Here is a 21,694-nt window from a genome sequence, read left to right on the forward strand (position 1 = left end):
TGGCCAAAGAAGGAACAACATGAGTCACAAAATAAATAGCAATATTAGCTATTAATCACCAAAATAATATATCTATGAGTCCACAAATAAACAATATCTGTTTATAACAAATAAACAATTGGACAAACAAATAAAAGTGGGAGAAGGAATACTTTCTTGAAGAAGAATTCCAGTTAATAAATGAAGAAGGACCAAAGGAAAGAAGAAATCACTAATAGAGTAGCAGAGTGATAACTGAGGCAGGCAAAATCCACTCATGAGTGCTAGAATCAGGAGGTGCAAATTTAAGGGAAAACAGAATATTTACATCATCTCAAAATGCTTCCTGTAACATATTTATTAACTGTAAAGTGAAAACAGTGATTTTACAGCGGAGAAACTTAGTGAGCATCACCTTAAGCATGTGATCAAGGTTAAACATCACCAGTAATAAGATATATTGACATCATGACCCCAGAATATCATACACTGAGAAGGACACATCCTCTCTGTGGTATTCTTCCTCAAAGTGTATAACCTCAATTTAATTACGTAAAACATCAGACAGGCCCAATTGAGTACATTCTATTAAACATCTGGCAAGTACTTTTCAAATGTGTTAAGGTCATGAAAAACAGAGAAAGACTGAAGAAGTGTAATGGATAAGGAGATATGACAAAAAAATGCAATGTGAGACCCTGGATTGGATCCTGGAACAGATAAGGATGTTTTTGGAAACACTGATAAAATCCAAATAAAATTTATAGTTTAGTCAACAATATTGTGCCTATGTCAATTCCTTGGTTTTGATAAATTCCCTGTGTTTATGTAAGATGTTACCATTAGGGAAAGTTGAGTGGGTGATAGCTGGGAATTTTTGTACTGTTTTGCAACTCTCCTGTATGTCTTATTTCAAAACAAATATAATTAAATGAAAAAAATTTTTCAACATTTAAAACAGTTGAAGGAAGGAGGGTGGTGGTGCAGTGCAGATATTAACCTATCAAACAGAGGCTTCAAAGGAGACATGAGAGCTGATTTCAAAAATCTGAAGAGATCCCACAGATCGGAGAAATCAGATTTGCTCTGTAGGGGCTCAATGGGTAGAATTAGGACCAAGTTTAGAAACTAGCTGGAAACAGATTACAGCTCAATAGGAAATTTATATAACAGGCTGAATATTCCAAAGATGGAAGGGGCCACCTTAGGAGATGGCTTTGTATGACTGAAGGTGAAGCAAGGTCTTGATCACCACTGCTCAGGTGCATTCTAGAGAGTTCTTCCATCACCTTGCTCCTCAAAATGAGACCAGAGATCAGCATCATCCACACCAGTATCACCTGGGAGCCATTAGAAATTCAGAAATGTAGAATCTCAGGCCTCACTTCAGACCTACTAAAAAAATCTGTATTTTGTCACAGTTTTAGGTGATAGCATCTAATGATATAGTCTTTGGAGAAAATATGTTTAGTTACTAATAAAATTATAATATTAAATGTCTACTTAACTTAAAAGCAATTCTGAAAATTATAGCCTCAAGTGTTTAGGCTAATGTAAAAAACCTGACGGCAATACTCTTCAAAGTAATCTTTCATTTATCACATTATTTTTGTTGTTATTCTTAAATTCTATACTGTATTTGTCCCTTTTCTCCATATACACATTTCCATTTCTCAAGGCAAACTCTAAATTAATGATGCATCGTACACTTAAATGGAATTAAAATTCTTATTAGAACAGTAGAAGCTTCATAGCTATTTAATATTGCTTTAAAAGTATTTATGTAAATATGAAACATACATATAAAATTGTTACAGAAAGGCATGTCACACAAGAAAGAAACATAAATAACTTTTATATTTCCTAATAATAATAATAATAATTCAGAAAATACCTCCTGTGTTTTTTAAGCCATAATTTTTCCATGTAGGATAGACTGTTTTCTTTAAATTCAATATTAAGTGGTTCTCTCCAAATTTTCAGATTAGTCTGTACTTCACATTCTTCCAATGAGTCTATAAAAATAAACACAATGTGCATAATGAATGTAACCAAGTATATATATATCTTCTCTCAAGATACAGAACTGATCATTTTTGAGGCATATGTGCTTTGATATTTATCTATATAATTAATAGGTTAAGATTTAAATAATGTCAAAATGTTAAATATTGGTGACTTATGAAATGCTTATATAGTTTCTTCAATAATCCCTTGAAATGAAAGGATCTTATGATTCACAAAGTGTTTTAAAGCAACTAATTCTTTTAAATGAAGAAAATAAATACAAACAGATTCAGTGTACATTCTGTATACACACATATGTAAAGGTATGATATACACATACATAAAGTATTATAGCCACTGACAATAATGTTTACTCTTTATGAGAAACAGAAAATAATTCAGAATGATACCTGAAGGTGACAACTGTCCTCATAAATTTGTAACTACATAATAATTTACTTCCAGATGCTTAGGATATTTCTTAATTACTACTAAATCAAAATCACTATTCAGAGATATTTAAAACTGATGAAGATTTCTGGAAAAGAAAGCAGCATAAATTCAGAATTTCTACTCTTCACCCTCCCATATACCGCCCCTCTCTCCAAACTGAACAGCATAGAGGAAAAAATGTAGGAGGAGAAGAAAGAGAAGTAGTAAAGATGGAAAAAAACATATTTTTTTAAATTACAAAGCTAAAGGGTGTCCTAATCTCATACTGTAGACTTTAATGATTCTCTTCCAGAAACTGCCACAGGCTGGCTATTAAAACAAACCAAAAGAAGTATGCCATCCTACTTCCATTCTTCCCAAAGAGTAGAGCAGCGTTAAAAAAAAAAAAAAAAAAAAAAAAAAAAGCAAAGAAAGAAGTTCTGAGAAACACCAGCTAGAATTCATTAAACAGAAAGAGCAGAAGCTAAGGACATGAGCAAGTCATGAGAAAAAGATGCCACCTCTATGAGTCTCCCTTTCTACTGTAAAACAAAAGATTTCTTGACAGGAGAGCTGAAAGAAAATGGAAAAAAAAAAAAAAAGGCTCACTTTTGTTTTCTGTCTAGGTCATAGAGATTTCTGTCTAGGTCATAGAGAAGAACCACTGTATTTGAAATATAACCCCCAAAGCTAGAAGGATGATGAGGAGGAAGGAGTTAAAGCAGCTGGCGTGTGATTTGCTTTTCTCCCTTTACCAATGGCTCATTCCCAGGAAATAAAGACGGGAGGTGACTTGGGTTAATTTGTTTGTGATAACCAGACCTCCCGGCAAATACATTAATAATACTCACTAGGAGGAGAATCTTTAGCTATATAGTATATTTAGTATGATAGCCCATGTTTAGAATTGCTTATAGTAAACAAATCTAGAATATATGAATTTACCAGTCATGGCTTCCTGGAAAAAGGCCATGTAAGCTAAGTAACTTAGGTTTTGATTTGCTCCCTTGTTTCATGGTTTACTAGCTAACTTTTGTGACAATTTGTGTAAGATTCTCTATCATCAATATGGATGGGATTGTGGGTATGTTCCCTAATACACAGTGCAAAAGTCCTAAGGTGTTTGAAGAATAGCCAGGAATCCAGAGTGGCTGAAATTAAACAAGCCAGGGGGAGAGTAACAGGAGATGGGATCATTGAGATAATGGACTTCAGATCACACAGAACCTTCTAGGCCTTTGAAAGCACCTGCCTTTCACACTGAAGAAAATGCGCCTCTAGAATACTAAAATGAAATCAACACAGAAATAACTAGAAAACATGGAAATTTAAAGCGCACTACTAAGCTAAATGGTCAAGAAACATATGAAAAGATGCTGAATGTCATTTGTAATAAGAGGTACACAAATTCATCTCTATCAGACCAGCAAGAATTTTTAAATCTGACAATATTAAGTGTTACTGATAACAGAAAACAACCAAAATTCTTATACGCTGCAGCTGGGAATACAAATTCTTTAGTAAATAATTCAGCTTTATCTAGCATAGTTGAGGATATGCACACTCTATGACCCAGCTATTCCACTCCTAGATATAGACATTCCTAGAAATGTATGCACATGTACCAGGTGATCTGTACAAGAAAATTCATAACAGCATGATTTGCCATGTCAAAAATGGGAAACAATACCTACTCAGCAGTAGATTGTTTAATTGCCATGACTTTGTGTAGAGTTGAGTGTTTCTGTTGGAATTGATTTCTAATTTTATTCCACTGTGGTCTGAGAAGACACATGGTATAATTTCTATTTTTTTTAAATTTGTTGAGGCATGTTTTGTGGTGCACTTGAATGTTTATAGCAGCACAATTCTAACTCTAAAGAATTAGAAAATATGGGGAAATAGTGAACTTATACACTAACAGTGAGAGTAACTGACACAGTAACCTTTTTAGAGGACAATTCGACAATATTCATCAAAATTTTAATAAAACAAGTTGCCACTGAGATAACATTTCTATATTTAGAAATATATTTTAAGGTCATCGTGTAAGTCCATAAACAGTTAAAATGGCCATCATAACTTCTTTTATAATACTGAGAATTAAAAATAAAATATCCACCACCAAGGGTCTGATTAAATCATGACATAAAATACCAGGCAAGAATTACAAATGATAATGTATATCTGTATTTAGAAGGTAGGTTGTCCAGGACAGAATCTCAGTGAAAATGAAAGTTAACTAAGAGCATACCCAGTTCTAGCTAACTTTTGCTCCTGTGTGTGTGCTCAACTGTGTTTACTGGAAAACATGAACCAAAATGTTAATATTGGTTATCTCTAGAAGGTAGGATTGGGCTATTTTCATTTTCTTCTTGGTAACTTTTTGTTATAACTAAGTCTTTTAAAATAATCATCATATTATTTTTATCATACAGCTATTTCCATTATGAAAAACAAATTTTTTAAATGGTTTTGGACTTCTGATCTAGCGATTTTTCAATTCAGCATTAATATTATTTTAAATACTATGCCTTTCAAAGTAGACAATTAAGAAGGTATTTCTATAGAATATTTAGTACTTTTCAGGGTTGAAAAATAAAAAAATACATTAGAATGTGAAATTACAACTATAAAGCACATAACATAACAAAAAGTCAATGAGAGATGAGGTACATACTAAGGCACATACTACTAAGAAGAGAGCATAAAAAGTCTTAAAAATGTTAATGAAACTGATGTATATATATCATGAACAAATGTAGGAAAAATCTTTGAAGGAGAGAGCATTTAGTAAAAAATCCAATTGTAATTGGGAAGACGGTAGGTACTTTGACATCAGAAATTATACTATGTAATAAAGGAGGAATGATAAGGAGAGTTCTTTCACTGGAAAAGAATGAAGTAAAAATAGCAAAATTGGATGCTTCTGTCAAGTATACATTATTGAAATTTCTTATCTAGCATTTTATATTCAATGAAAAGCAATTGGAAGACATAAGAGTCCAAGTAATAAAATCAATAAATTGAATACCTTAAATACTTAACACTTTTCCTCAAGAGATACTAGGAAATTTAAAGCAAAGATACTCTACACTTCAGTCATCTAGATCTTCAATGACTAGCATATGAAGGTTAAAATCATCAAGAAAAAATTAAAAATAGCGCTTCAAAAAGAAAGGAAAAAAACACAAATCAATTTTCACCCTGAAATTTTGGGGGGGCCTTGAAATCATATTTTTCAAGGCATATATAAAAAAAAAATCTTTACTTCTCTATCTCACAGATCCTCCCATTTCACGTGTTGCAATTATAGCTTAAAAAAAGAAATAGTTGTTCTGATAAAAATTTCCAGCTCAGAGAGTGGAAGCTGAAAGAATCCAATTAGCCTCTCATTTGACACTCTGAGTTTACACAGAAAACAAGTGCAAGTGCCCTAGTGCCAATTCAGGGTCTGTAAGTATTAAACCATTCACCAGTGGGCATGCACTGCATACCCTTTTGAGGAGCTATAGCAAACTGCTGTCCCAGTGTTTATTGTTTTTGAGCACCGCATTTATTAGTATATTCATAGAGAATGGAGAGCTTCATTTATAACATTCATGTTATAAAAATAGCCATACCTGGTTTTACTGCATGTGAAGACTGTTTCTCGTTGTCATCGTGATTGCTAGTTCTCCACTGACTTAACGCTTCCTGAAAGGACTGGGCAGAAGCTTCTTCATCGAATAATCCTTCACCCAACAGCCTATCTCTTGGTTTTGTACATTCTGCTTTTTTTGTTGTTGTAATTTCTACCTAAACCAATTAAAAAGGTATCTAAGCATGCTTTGTTAAATTTCTGGTTTCTTAAAATACAGGTAGGACTAATTATTTCTCAGTATAAATCAGAAATTTTTAAACTTAGAATGTTTTTAAATTGTACTTATATGCTTTCCTGATTCCTTTAAACCTCTATTGGCAATTATAGTCTCTTCAGAAATTATTAAAATGAGAGCCTACAGTGTTATCACCATAAAGATGCAATAGCCTTGTTTCCAACCTTTCTACATCCCCAGTCTCCTGCTTCCTACAACCTGCCCACATCAGAAAGAGCAGTTTTTAAAAATGTAAATCTGATCATGTCACTCCCCATTCAAAACCCTCTGTTGACTTTCTATGAAACCCCAAGTTCCTACCAAGACCTAAAAGGCCCCCTACACAACCTTATATTTTCTTGCCTTTTACTTCACCTCCTTCCATTCTCCCCTTCGTTCACCCTATTTCAGCTCAACTCACATTCCTGTAGTTCTGGGAACCCTTCAGGCACATTCTCTCTTTGGGGCCTTGTATTAGCAAGCCCCAGTGCCTGCAATGAACTTTCTCCAAATCTTCACATAGTCATTCCTCTCATTTCTTAGCCTTTGCTCAAATGTCACCTACTCAGAGAGTTAGTTCTTCACCGATGATCCTAAAAATAATAGTCCCCCTTTTTCCCACTTTATAATCCCTTACTTGTTTTTTCTTCCCATTACTTACCTCTATATAAGTTAATTCTGCATGTTTGTTTATTGCCTGTCTCTCCCCATTAGAATATGATGAGATCAGAGATGTTGTCTTTTTCCTCAGTGCCAAGAACAGTGCCTGGCACAAATTAGGTGCTCAGTAAAAGTCAGTAAAATGAATGAATAAGCTCATCAATGCATATGAAATATTGCATGCTTCTCAGCTTAATGATGATGAGGGAGAAGAATTCAGTGCAAAATATAAATCCAGTCAGAACACACAGAACAAAATGAAGGTTGTATTTGACAGTTATCCAGTGAATCAGAGAAAACAGCCATATTAAACTCAAGCAAGATAAAAGCTCAATGGCTAAATTATCATATGTGGATTATCTACATTGATCAAATTGCTAAATCTCCATGGCTATCTTTTAGATACAAGAGTAGAAATCTCAATGTTAAGCTTTTAACTGAAAAACGAATAGGCAAATTTTTAGAGTACAATTAAAAGCATATTGTTAAAGATGTGTGTCAAAATTTTAAATATAAGCAAAAAATTCTGAGAGCCTATCAGACACTAGACATTGTGCTAGGTGTTAACAACAGAAACACAGGTTAATAAGTCCCCAACAGAAACAGACACAAGGAGCAGATGTCACTCAGAGGAAGTGACCTTGAACTGGGTTTTGAAAGATAAAACAAGAATTCTATAAGGAAAAAGTGGCGAGGGCAGTATTCCAGAGAGAGAGAATGATACGCATGCTAAGACATGGAATAGAACAGCATTGTGGCACGGAACTGTAAGTAGTTTGCATCTATATAGCAAAAAATGGAGGATGAGAAAACATAAATAGTAGAAAGACAAGCAGTGACAGACTGTGAAGGGCTCTGCTTGCCATACAGAGGAACCTGGACTGAAACCTATCAGAAATGCAAAACCACTGAGAAGTTCCACACAGTAGTGTGGCAGAGAGAGGAGTTAGGGAGTAGCCAGTTTGAATCCAAGAAAACCAATTAAAATGTTATAGCCATTTGACAATATTGACCAACATTATAAATATATAATCATCTTACCTAAGAATTCCAGGATTTTATCATCTCAATATACTTATATATATATGCAAAACAATATTTTTCAAAATTATACTTTATATTTTGTACTGGCAAAAGATTAGAGCTGCATAAATGTTGATCAGTGGAAGACATATTTTTAAAAGTCTTTCACAGCCAATAAATAGAGTATTTTATAGCCACTACATAGAATGAGAAGGCTGTAGAATATACTTATATGGATATGAAAACTAATTGATTAAGTATAAAAAGCACATTTTCAGAGCAGTACACAAAGTATATTAACATTTGTGTAAAGAAATACATATATACAAAACTGGAAGTGTTAATTGACCCCTAGAAGGGGAGAGAATGAAACGCACTTTCCACTTTATAAACATTTTGTTCTTTAAGAAAAAGCTAATTGCAGTATCTAGAATAGCAATAAGGATAGAATAAGTGATTAAACATTCAGGAAAGTTTTTAGATGGTAGACTGCATGGGGCATAGTAACTGTTAATGAATTGAGCCTCCCCCCAAATTCATGTTAAAGCCCTAACCCCCAATGTCTGTCTGTCTGGTCTTTTTCTCTCCCTACGTGTGCACAGAGGAAAGGCCATGCAAGAAAGCGCAAGAATGAGGCCAGGAAGAAAAGCCTCATCAGAAACCAAATCTGCCAGAACCTTGATCTGGGACTTTAAGCTTATAGAACTGTGAGAAAATAAATTTCTGTTTTTTAGGCCACTCAGTCTAAAATATTTTGTTGTGGCAGCCTGAGTAGACTAATACAGTAACTTAACAGATGTGCAGAGGAGGAAGAGAAACAACTATAGGAAATAACTGCCTTTGTTGGCTTGGAAAGCTAAAATAGTGAGCTGCCAACAGTAACATCTATAGGTTTTAGAAGAGAGGGGATGAATTTAGTTTGAAGACAGTAAACTTTGGGAGTAGGTGAGAAGGTACTTACAGGTATCCAGTAACAATATGTCAGTGTGTCTATGTATGCATGCTGCACTGTGAAGAAGCACTGAAAACTCACTGGCTTAATACAAAATGGTTTAAGTGCTCAGAATTTTTAGCAGCTGTCCAGGGCAGCTCCCTTCCAAGCAATGAATCAGAGGTGTAAGACATTTGCATCTTGGAGTTATGCCATTGAAATACCTGGCTTCCACATAGCTGTGACAGGGTAAGAAAAAGCTAGAGGGTTGTACATTCACCCTTAAATGTTTCAGCTCAGAACTGTCGTATATCACTTCCACTCAGAGCCTAACATGACCCTGCTCAATTCTGAGGGGGCAAGGAAATTTGAAGGAACACAGAGAAATCCAATGCTATACATTCATTACTGTCTAAGCACATGATATTCCTGTAAAATGTGTCTTAATATCACCATTTTCCAGAGGAGAAAACAGAGGTCAAAAAGGCTAAGTAATTTGCCCAATGTTACAAAGCTGTAAGAAAACCAGTGCCAGCATTTCAAACCCAGGTTTCAGCCACTAAAATGAACTCTTCCATTAACTGCTCCTCTTTCCAACAAAAAGATGTACATTGGTTTGAATCCATTAAAAATGGTTCAAATCCATTAAAAATGCAATAAGACAGGTATCAGTCTTTGACAACATTTTGACTCTTCCAGCCATGAGTGCTGCTTGGGAGTGCTAAGTAAAAATCAGACTCCAATGCCCTAATCCAGGTATTAAAAAAAAATCAAAATTTGGGTCGCAAATCCACGAATACACGTTTTTAACAAACTCACCCAGTGCTTCTGGTGCTTATCACAGTTTGAGAACCAATGCCCTTCTCCATAAAGGAATGCTGAGCCCTTGAGGGGGTTATCTCTTCAGTGTGCGCTCTGTGTACAGGTGTACACCTGAAGGGCTACAGCAGTGACTCCCAACTAAGAATACTCACCAGAATCACTGAGGAGTTGTTACAAAACCACATATGCCTGGACCTCACTCACAGAGATGCTGAATTCAGTCATGTGTATTTCTTTAATGTTTTTCCAGCTGATTTTAATACACACCTCTGGATGAAACCACTGAATGGATGGCTTTTAAGTTAAGACAAGAGGTGGGGGGATCTATACAGCATACATAGTTACCTATGGAGACAAGAGGCAGCATATATTGTAAGGATTAAAAGCACAAAGGAGTCCACTCTATAGCTTTCCAGTAGGACTAGTTACTTAACCTCTTGCCACCTTGCTCATCTGTTAAATGGGGGTAATAATAGCATAAAATTTATATGGTTATAGTGTTTATTGGATAAGACAAGACAAGTAAAGCATTAAGCATGATACCTAGCATTTGATGTGCAATAAAAATTAGCTGCTGATTTATTTTTGATAGGATAAATTAGATAAAATGGCAGGCATGAAGGAGAAACCTTTAAAACTACTATCTTTCTGTAGTTGTTAAAAGCAAGAAATTTGGAGTCAGAGGTCTGAGCTCAAATCTAAGTTTCACTATCAGTGATATGCTGGACAATTTACAAAAATTGTTCTTTGCCACTATTCTCTCTTTTGAAAAAAAGGAATAATTAAGAAAAGAGACAAAAGGAAATAATACATGCAAAATATTTAGGGCAGTGTCTGGTCTTCCATACATTATTATTATAATAATGAGGCTGTATCTCATTCAGTGATTCTTTGCAAAACACTCTTGGGAGGTCTATTAAAAAATCAAACCCATGCAAATATGCTGACTGTCCTGGAAAATTCAAGCATAGTTTCCCTGCTGAAAAGAGGTTCCACTAGTGCAGAGCACATTTTCTTTTATGTTCTCTGAGCACGGATTTGGAACTCAGCAAACTTAAGTTCAACCCAGACTTTGTCACCAAGTAATAAGCTGTGTGACTTTGGCCAAGTTACTCACAGTTTCTGAACTGGAGGGAAAAGGTGATTGGCATCTAAAAGAATGAGGATTATAACATAAATCAAAAGTTGAAGCTTGTTTTTTGCTAAAGAATCAATACAAGTCTATTACAAAAAATACAGGCATGAGCTGATAAAAGCTTATCCAGCACATAATCGGGTCAGTAGTCAATCTAAATAACTGCCAGAATTTGGTATAAATCTGGTTCTAAATAACTGTGAAACTGCCTGTCACCTAGATCTCTTGGCAAGGTTTTGTATTTTTAGCCTTTCTGAAGTCCTGACTAATACAAAATTGTATACAGCATTGTTGTTTTTGTCTTAATGTTTCCCCTAAATACTTACACTCAATTCCTGACATGGTAAAAATGCTCAGAAAGTCAAAGATCATTAAAAGATCATTCTTCAAAATGATCAGTGTTCAGTGGAACCAAAGCAATCTCCTTGAAAAGATTTTTATAGTCATGGCGTATTTGGTTAAAAAAATCAAATCCCTATTAAACAACAATGTGATAAAATAATCTTCAAAACTCTATAGCTTTAGTTAAGTACATGAATGACATTCACCACGATCATGTATGACACAAAATGTCTGCTCTATTTTCCTCAGTTTACCTCAGAGCTGCTCCCCTGCAGAAGTGGAGATTTGGGTTTATGCTGACTTTTGCTGGTTTCTTTTGTAGAAATATTCTCCCCTTTGGGTTCATCTGGATTAACTTCCTTTATAAACCGATGCGCAACATCCAATACACTGGATAATATTTGAGATTTTGCCTATTAAAAAAGGAACAAAATATGACCAAAGAGCCTAATATGTCAGTTTAAGCAATTCATATACATTAAATCATATTTTAATTATTCTACATTCCCTAAAATTCAATAAATTTTATTTAATATTTAAAAAGAAATTGATACTTGTATCAACCAATATAATAGTGACAGCTGTCATCTACTAAGGGGACTAGTTTGGGTTCACACTATCCTAACCATCTTAAAACCATTATGTTATTTAATCCTCAAGGCAACTCTAAAACAACTATTTTTATCTCTGTTTTAGGGATAAAGAAACTAAAGCTCAGAGAGTTTAAATTACCTGCCCTTCGTCATGTAGTGAGTGAGGGATAGAGCTGGGAAGTGATCCCAGGTATATATAACTCTCATGACTCATGGTGTGTTGTTTTGTGCACATAATGGCTAAAGAACTAAATATAGTGAATCTAGTAGGAGCCTGAATAAGCTGTAACGAGCATTCCTTGGTGATAAAACATCTTTAGAAGGTATTCACTACTCAAAAGTGCACATCAGGAAGTGCCTTTATCTGTAGTTCCCTAGTAAACTCCAAGTTGTACTTCATTTTATGCCTTTACTTATGAGGCTCACTTACCAGAAGGCCTTCCCCCCTCTAGCATCATCTGTGCCTGGCAGACTTTTACTTCTGCTTCTGGATTCATCTTAAGTTACTTCCAAAGGTCTAAGAACCCTTCCCCACACGCTCCACCACCCTCTTAACCATGTGAGGTATCCACGCTTTTTGCCCCCTTAATATCCTGAGTGGATCTCTAATAGTCCTTACTATATAGATCTTACATCACCTTTGGGTGTCTGTCTATCCCATCATACCACATATGTTTTTAAAACTTTGTGTGGCTACCACAGTACCTGGAAAATAGCACATGGTAAAAATAAGGTGTTGAAGGAAGAAGGACAAGAGTTACAGAATTAGAAAAAAATAATTGAGAAAAGGGAATTTTAAAAATAACTTTCCACCTACTATTAGAGCGACTGACCAGGAGCAGGCAAATGTTGGGAAAGTCCTATTGTCTAAAGGGTTTTCTATCAGCAACTACCCCATCTGCCCAAGGATGCTGCAGGATTCTGGATCCCATCGAAGCTTCAACTAAACTCTAGGGGGAAGATTCAGGATCTTTAGAGGCTCTATGAGAACCTGGTATTAGGAAGACAGGAAGTAGGTCTTACTTCTCAGCAAATGTCCTCAAGACAGGAAAAATTCAGCAGGGATCAGAAATAATTATTTTATTCTCTCCCATGAAAATACTCCTATTTTTAAATTTTTGTCTAGTTACCAATTTAAATAGCTAAGATTACATTGAAACTTTTCAGTTATGACCTTTTCTAAATCGATTAAGATTCATTGCAGTCTGGTCCTGGAATACATCAGTGAACATCAAATTAACTAGTGTTATTTCACACTGAATTAATAAATTACCTATGAAAAATGACAAATGTGACCTATGCACATATATTGCTGTCTATATACAAACCTTTATCTGCTCCAGATTTTTTCAATGATTATCAAAATGCCTATACGGAGCTATGTAGTCCTTTTATTTTTAAAACAAATTCAAGCTAATGGCAATATTTCATTTTTGCGGGAATATCTATAGTTTTACCAATAGTTTTGAAACAGAGAAAGCCAAACTAAGCTAAATTTTAAATTTTCTAGAATAAGGTCTGTATATTTCAAAGTCAGTTACAATATCTGGTTTTCATTTTATGTTTATAAAATGTCAAAAACAATAGTATTAATTTTATATAGAATTATCAGGATAGAATTAGAATTTAAATATTGATATATGTTAAGTAACACAAAACAAAACGTATTCCTGTCCTAAAATGAATCCTGCTATTAATGTACCAATAATTTTTATAACATTTTTAGGTAGCATATTAATAGATTCTGAAGTGAATTTTTCTTAAGTTAAATTTACTGGTAAAAATAAGATAAACATCATGGATAATTGATAAAATGAAGTTCCACATTTGAATATCTGTTAATTCAGTATATAACAGAAATAAAGTAAATGTCAATAAATGGGAATTTCTTTCCTAGAACATCATACACTTAAATAGTAGTTTTCTCCATTTTAAGACTGTGTATGTATACTTTATTTTTCTTAATCTTAATAATACAAGGAGAGAGAAAGCAGATATGCTTCCTATTACATAGATGAGAAAACCCAAGTTTAGAAAGCTTAGGTCAAAGTCAAATGGCTATGAAATGTAGGGGCTTGAATAAGAACCAAGGTCTTCCTTATTCCAGCCTAATCCCTTTTCCCTACTGAATTTATGTTAGCCTTCACATCACAGAAAATGTTTTTTACCTTTGATTTCCTGCAATTAAAAATATTAAATTTTATCTCTAATAGATTTGAACGTTGTTTCTTCCTTTAAAAGAAAAAAAATCCCAAAACTATAATTCTGTATGTAATTGCCAATGCGAGGATTAGGTGGTTACGTTTTTTGTTTGTTTGTTTTTAACTTATTTTTTGCCTATTTATTTTTATATTTGACCACGTACATAAAAATAAATCATAGTCACACCATATTAGAATGTAAGAAATGGAGCTTCCTTCCAATTCATGAATAGTACTGCCCAGGGGTAACTACTGATAACAGTTTGAAATATGTCTGCAACCTTTCGTTCGTCTCTACTTAGAAGGACATATATCTAGATTTGCAACACAAAACACATTATCTTTTATTTAATATAAGAACAATCATTTGAATAATATCCAAAGAACAAGAATGTGAAGGTTATTGTTATAAAATATTTAAAATAGACAACTACGAATATTAAGTATCATAACACTGTACTATGTAGTAATAAAATATTTTCAAATTTTAAAACTCAAAGATAATTTTCTTCCCAATTTTTAAATATGAAAATTTAAATATAGCAGTAGTACTAGGTAGCAACAGGAAGAGAAGGGGAATGCAAATGTACAAAATTACCTGTGTAACTGTTCTACATGTTAAAAATGTTTTAAAATGAAACCAAAACAGCCTTCAGGGCACATAGTAAATCATATATCTCACTGTAGGATAGAAGCTTAAACTAGAGCCAAAAACTGTGATTTACTGCCAGCATTTCCAGACTCCCCCACATCCTTCACTACACTGTATGATGGTAGGATTTCATCTGATAACTGCTCTAAATTCTCACCTACACTTTTTTCCCCTAGAATGATATTATCTTTCAAATTATACTCTAGAAGAATTCATCACTCTGACAATGTATCATTAATCAAAATAAAAAGGGTTGATACTTTATAGCATTTTGGAATGGATGGCACCTTGTAGAAGTTAAGGTCCAAGAATGAAAGTTTTAGTTTAGTTAGAAAAATGATATACTTTATGGTAGTGTCAGTGCTTCAAAACTCTAACTACCATCATCATCCAAAACCCTAGCTATCCAGCCATAAATATTAATAATCATGTTGACATACCTATGTCTCCTTAAGTGATCCAGAACTTCCAGCCCAAAGAAGTTCACACATAGTTTATACCTATGTTACTTTGCAAGTTTGGGGGGAAAAAAATGGGATGTCTCCTTTCATAGTGTTAATTTTCATTGATTTTCCAATTACAAAATTTTAGAAGACATTTAATGGATTACAACCTTGCATTAAAAACTCATAACTCTAAACTCTGCTGCAGACTTCTGTTATTTAACTTGAATTTGCTAGGCAAAATAGATATATAGAGATAGAAATACATACATATATACACCAAAAAAAACTGTTACAGCAGAATTCAAGAAATATAAAGTCATTGGTTGTAATGATTGTGGAATATGGGTAGTACTTGGATAGCTTTAATTATAAAATTATTTCAAAAAGATCAAGTTATGTGCTTGATTTTAAAAATTATATTAAATTTTTATTAAAATTTTATATATATAAAAAATTCTTTTTTTTTTACCTGGCTTTGAGAAAACACTCATAGTGGGAATATTTTCCCAAGTATAGTTTGTACTGGTTTCTTTGATGTGAATCACCTCATATGCAGTCGGTAAATAGGGGAATGATGTCTGTACAACTCTAAAGTTTTATTGATTCTTCAGCTTTTCTTTTTTCATACACTACAGTTTTAAAACAATCAGGGGCAAGCTTTCTTACAATTAAAGCCAAAACCTCAGCAATATATGAAGAGCTTAAGAAAAATGATGAAAATCTATACAAATGTCTCCCTTTACTGCAAGTTCTGACTGTTTTAACAGCTCAACAACTATGCATTCCATTAAACAGAAAACTAAAAACAAAACTAAAAAAATTATGAGTCTAGTTAAAGAAGCTATAAAGACATTCCCTGTGACTTAAACAATGGATTAATAAAAGAGGCTTTATCTTGATTCAGATTTTTCATTTTGATGTAATGATCTCTGTTAGGAGCAAATTAGTCCCAGGATCTACATTACCAAGAAGGATGAACAGGTCCTCTATTTATAGGCGCTAGTGTTTTAACTAGGATTCTTAACCGTTTTTGTTAGGGCTCTGGTTACAGAGTGCCATAGTACTTGAGTGACCTTCTTCGAACCTCAATTTTCTCTTAAGCTGTGTTAATTAGCTGGGTGATTTTCCTGAATGGGAAGTTTTGCAATAATCATATATGGTGTTATGGCAGAAACACATGTATACTGATGAATTGCTCTTTAATTTATAGTAAAATAAACATTTTTATTAAAAGTCATCAAAATATTTGCTCTAGATTTACTTATCCAAAGAGACTTCTACAGATTATTTTGCCAGCATATTTCTATTTATACATTGCATTGAATATATTGCATTATGAAAGTCTAAGAATCAGGTTACCTAAATTAACAATAACAAATTAGACAAAATCTCCCTGAGTTGGGAGCTACAAGGAAAAGAAGAAATACTAGCTACACCAAGCAGACAAATTCCTCAAATTATGCACCTATAACAAGATGCAATAAACTCATTAAATTCCCACTAAGTAAGAATATCTTTGCAAAGTAAAAGTAACTTATAAAAATACAGAATTTTGAACTTTCTAATCCATTAAACAAGGATAAAAAAAAGATGAGCATTATCTCTCAATTTTTTCACATTATTTAAATATATCTTCTATTCTTAGAGTAAATTATTATTTTGCTTTACTTATGGATCCATCTTTACAGATAGTCTTAGTACAAATTTATTTCCTAAAAACACAATTTATCATAGTCAACTCTGAATTTTCTATGAAAGATGAAGAAAAAAGATATCCACAGATGATTTGATCAAAGGTTTCATCTACTGTTAGGACCAGAAAAAAGGGAAAAAAAAGTTAACTTCAGGCCAGCTGAAAAAGCTAAAAAAGCAAAGGGAAGAAATTTCTACATAGTAGACAACTGAAAAAGAAAAACAGAATTTGAGGAAAAGTCCCCATTAAAGAAACAAGAGAAAATTAAATATTTACAGGGTGAAAGAAAATTGCAACAGAACTTGCAGAAAAATCATGTTCTGAAATCCAGTTTTTCTCATAATATTTCTAAAAACAGATGTGGTATTTGCATGAGGCAGTAGCACAGAAATATCAATGGTATAAAAAAACTACTTATCACAAGCTAGATAGAAATCAAATCCTGGAAATGTGAAATTCATGTGGCTGAAGTTTATTGCTTATTCCAGCATCATATAAGTAGAACTTTAAGTAGAACTTAAAAAGCCCTTATATTAATCTTGCCTCTAAAGATATAATTTCTATCAGATTTTATTAATCAAAGATTCATATATTATTATTTCTCCTTGACACATTAAAAGACAATAAAAATAAACAAGGACCTGGACACATGTCCCTGATTATAAATGCAATTTATTATTCAATAGATAGATGATGTCAAATAAAACTAATCTGGACTCAGTATTTACTACTTTCATAAGGCAACATGTGAAAATATGAAATAGAACACATCTAATCCAGTTAAAATATTTTAAAATAAGACAACATATCACTGTAATAGCTCAAAAAAACAACATATTGTCAAAAAGTTTTAAACCATCTGGTTTCAAGAAAACAACATGGGACTTAGGTCTAAATAATTGTGCCTTTAAAATTTTATTACAACATTAAAAAATTCTACCTAGAGAGCAATCTTGAAAGTGAGCCAGAACAGCAAAAAGAAAATAACACAGAAATTTCACACCTGCAATCTTGCTTTCGATTCACAGTTTTGATGCCATGTAATTATGCACTATATTAATTATCTTAGCAAGTACTTACAGTTGTTTTCAACTAATATTACATGTATAATGCATCCAGATGAGTTAGCTGCTTTCAGCAATTACTCATATTTGAGCCACATAAGGAACAAATGATTTTATATGTGATAATTTGAATAACATTTTTAGGAATAGCAAAATCAACTCACTAACAAATAGCAATCAATAATTTGTCTCATTTGGTTTTTAAATATGGTATTGCTGTTACATCAAAATTAGACAATTTATATCCCATAAAGACCAATGAACATAAAACACAGCAAACAAAACTACCGTAAAATTTGTCAGATTCCATGAAAAAATCATTACACAGGTAGGACTTGCAAATTATAAATCCTCCTCAAATATCCTGCATCAATGTAATTGATTAAAGGTTCAGACATTAGGTTAGCGATCTTTACAGTCCTCTCCAAAATTTAGATTTTACTGTTTTCTATGTGGATAAAGAGGAAGTCTGTATTTTTACATATACTCCGATAGATTGAACTCTAAAATTTTACCTCACTGTTATTTTTTATAAAAGCATTCCAAAATATGCATTACTATAATACTTTTAAAAACAGTCCTAAGGGCACAATACCATATTATTATTAATAACTATAGGCACTATATTGTGTAGCAAGTCCCTAGAATTTACTCATCTTATTAACTATACACATTAAACAACATCTCTCCATTTTCCCTTCCCCCTGTGCATTAGTAACCACTATTCAATCTTCTGCTTCTAGAAGTTTGACTGTTTTAGATACCTCAGATAACAGAATTATGCAGTATTAGTCCTTCTGTAACTTACTTATTTCAATTAGAGTAATATCTACCAGGTCCATGTTAAATGTTCCTACCACAAAAAATTGAAAAACAAGGGGCACATGAAACTTTTGGAGATAATGTATATGTTTATTACTATAATTGTGGTAATGATATAATGGATGTATTCATATGTCCAAATTCATCAAATTGTATACATATGTGAATTTTTATATATCAATTGTACCTCAATAAAGCTATAAAAAGCATCCCTAAACACATAAGTAACATTTTCATTAATTCTTTGGACTCATTATCATTAATATTACTTTGTTTTCTAGGTTTTAAATGTAGATGGTACAGAAATGGGGTTAAATTTCTACTAATACTATATCCTAACTAATAAAACCTAACGTATAGAACATGTACTATAAGCATAATACTTTCATATTCGTTGTCATTTAATCTGACTCTCACAGTAGTCTTGCAAGGTTCTGAGCTTGCATATTTGAGTTTTATCTTAAATATTCCTTTAGCATGAACATCAAAGAAACACCCACCTCTCTGTTCGACATTGATTCAGGCCATCTCTGTTTTAAACCCTGTACTGCATCTACTCTTTCCACTGTATCAGTTGCTGTATCTGTCACTTGTTTCTGTAATATTCTCCCTAAACCACTTATGTTCTTCCAACTCTTCACTGAGGGAAAAAAAAAAAAAAAAAAACTTTCCCTTCTCCCTACCCTTTTTAATTGTCTTCATTTCCCTTTCCCTAGCTTTTCTTTGTACTGGCATATAAAAGTCTTCACCACAGATGCAATTTCACTAAAGTGGAAGCTATTAAACTGTCCCACATCTAAGTCTTCTTAATTCTTGTTGACATTTCTCCAAGGAAGATATACAAAAGGCCACTAAGCACATGGGAAAATGTTCAATATCATTAGTTAACAAAGTGAAAATCAAACCACAATGAGATGCTACTTCATGCCCACTAGGATACTAGAATCAAAAAGTCAGATAATAACAAATGTTGGTTAGGAGGCAGAGAAATCAGAACCCTTATACACAGCTCATGGGAATGTAAAATGTTGCAGCCACTTTGGAAAACAATCTGGCAGTTTCTCGAACAATTGAAAATGGAGTTACAATATGACCCAGCAATTTCACTACTAGGAATCTATCCAAGAGAAATAAAAACATATGTCCACACAGAAACTTATACACAAATGTTCACAGCAACATTATTGATAATAGCCACAAAGTGTAAACAACCCAAATATCCATCACATGATGAATGGATAAACAAAATATGCTATATCCACACAATGGAATGTTATTCAGACATAAAAATAAATGAAATATCTATATGTGGCACAACATGGATGAACCTTGAAAACATTATGCAAGTAAAGGAAGCCAGTCATGAAATAAAATATCCAGAATAGGCTAATCTATATAGAAAGTAGATTAGTGGTTCTCAGGGGTTTGGGGGATAACAGGAGGATGAGTATAGTAGCAAAAGGGTATGAGCTTTCCTTTTGATGTGATAAAAATGTTCTAAAATTAATTGTGCTGACATTTGCACATATCTATAATATAAATATATTAAAATCCATTGAATTGTGCACTTTAAATGAATGAATTGTGTGGTATATGAATTATACCTCAATAAAGTTGTTTTTAAAAATTTCTTGTTGGCCGGGCACAGTGGCTCACGCCTGTAATCCTAGCACTCTGGGAGGCCAAGGCGGGTGGATCACTCAAGGTCAGGAGTTTGAGACCAGCCTGAGCAAGAGCAAGACCCTGTCTCTACTAAAAATAGAAAGAAATTAGGTGGACGACTAAAAAAGATATAGAAAAAATTAGCCGGGCATGGTGGTGCATGCCTGTAGTCCCAGCTACTCGGGAGGCTGAGGCAGAAGGATTGCTTGAGCCCAGGAGTCTGAGGTTGCTGTGAGCTAGGCTGACGCTTTGGCACTCTAGCCCGGGCAACAGAGTGAGACTCTGTCTCAAAATAAAAAAATAAAAATAAAACAAAAATTTCTTGTTAATGATTCCTAGACAAGCATTTTTCATTTATCTTTTGGATATCCCACCATTCTATTTTTTTTTAAATTCTGATTAATCAAAGACGTAAATGCAATGCTCACCAACAGGTCTGCCTGGGTCAACTAAACTTTCAGACTCTCAAGACTATCATCAAATCACTCTTGATATTCTCCTCCTCAGAAGGATAAGGACAGGAACAACCATTTGCCAGCAGGACAGCATCAGTTGTTAGTTTTGGGCAGGAATCAAGCACAAATACAGCTCAGATAGGTGAGGGATGTATTTGGTTTAGAAGCCTTATTTTCTTTTTCTTTTTTTTTTTTTACTTATTTTTTAATTTCAGCATATTACGGGGGTACAAATGTTTAGGTTACGTATACTGCCTTTGCCTCACCCAACTAAGAGCTTCAAGCATCTCCATCCCCCAGATGGTGTGCACTGCACCCATTAGGTGCGAATATACCCGTCCCCTCCTCCCCCCTTCCACCTGCCCCACACCCGATGAATGTTACTACTATATGTGCACTTAAGTGGTGATCAGTTAACACTAATTTGATGGTGAATGCATGTGTTGCTTGTTTTTTCATTGTTGTGATATTTCACTCAGTAGAATGGCCTCCAGCTCTATCCAGGGCTAGAAGCCTTATTTTCTACCAGAGCCAGTCCCCATCTCATGGCTTTCAGAGCCCCAAAGTGGATGTGCCAATTACAAAACTCACTGCACTCAGGGAGCTAGAGCTTACTCCAAGTATGTACAGTTCCCCCTGTTTTAGACACAATTTGCCAATCAGAGGTCATATTTATCATAAGTATTTTGCTTAGGAACATAGTTGACATTACTATCTTTACCTGTTTCCCAGAGAAAGGCTAGAAAGTTAACTAAAGGTCAAATTTTCACACTTCAGTGGAAAAGCTTTTGTTAACCCTTTATCAATATAACACATTAATGTAGCATAAATTCTTTTAATTATCCAATCCCTAGTTAATGAATTTCTTGGCTTTCAGATAAAAATAAATTTTGCCCCTAGAATAAAGTTTTAACTTAT

The 21,694-nt window shown here is 33.6% G+C and overlaps 1 protein-coding gene across 3 annotated transcripts in view; it reads right to left on the reverse strand.

The window, feature by feature from the left end:
* The window catches only part of ZBBX (zinc finger B-box domain containing), a 101,105-nt gene that overhangs the window by 43,734 nt on the left and 35,677 nt on the right, over positions 1 to 21,694 (reverse strand). For all 3 annotated transcript variants that reach the window (XM_045539587.1, XM_045539588.1, XM_045539586.1), the window contains 3 exons: positions 11,443 to 11,601; positions 6,042 to 6,216; positions 1,874 to 1,994 (listed from right to left, as the gene is read on the reverse strand). In XM_045539587.1, coding sequence (XP_045395543.1) covers positions 1,874 to 1,994; positions 6,042 to 6,216; positions 11,443 to 11,601 — 455 coding nt within the window. The remainder of the gene's footprint in view (positions 1 to 1,873; positions 1,995 to 6,041; positions 6,217 to 11,442; positions 11,602 to 21,694) is intronic.

The sequence above is a fragment of the Lemur catta genome, chromosome 1 (genome assembly GCF_020740605.2).
Source record: "Lemur catta isolate mLemCat1 chromosome 1, mLemCat1.pri, whole genome shotgun sequence".
In the NCBI taxonomy this organism is placed as follows: Eukaryota; Metazoa; Chordata; class Mammalia; order Primates; family Lemuridae; genus Lemur; species Lemur catta.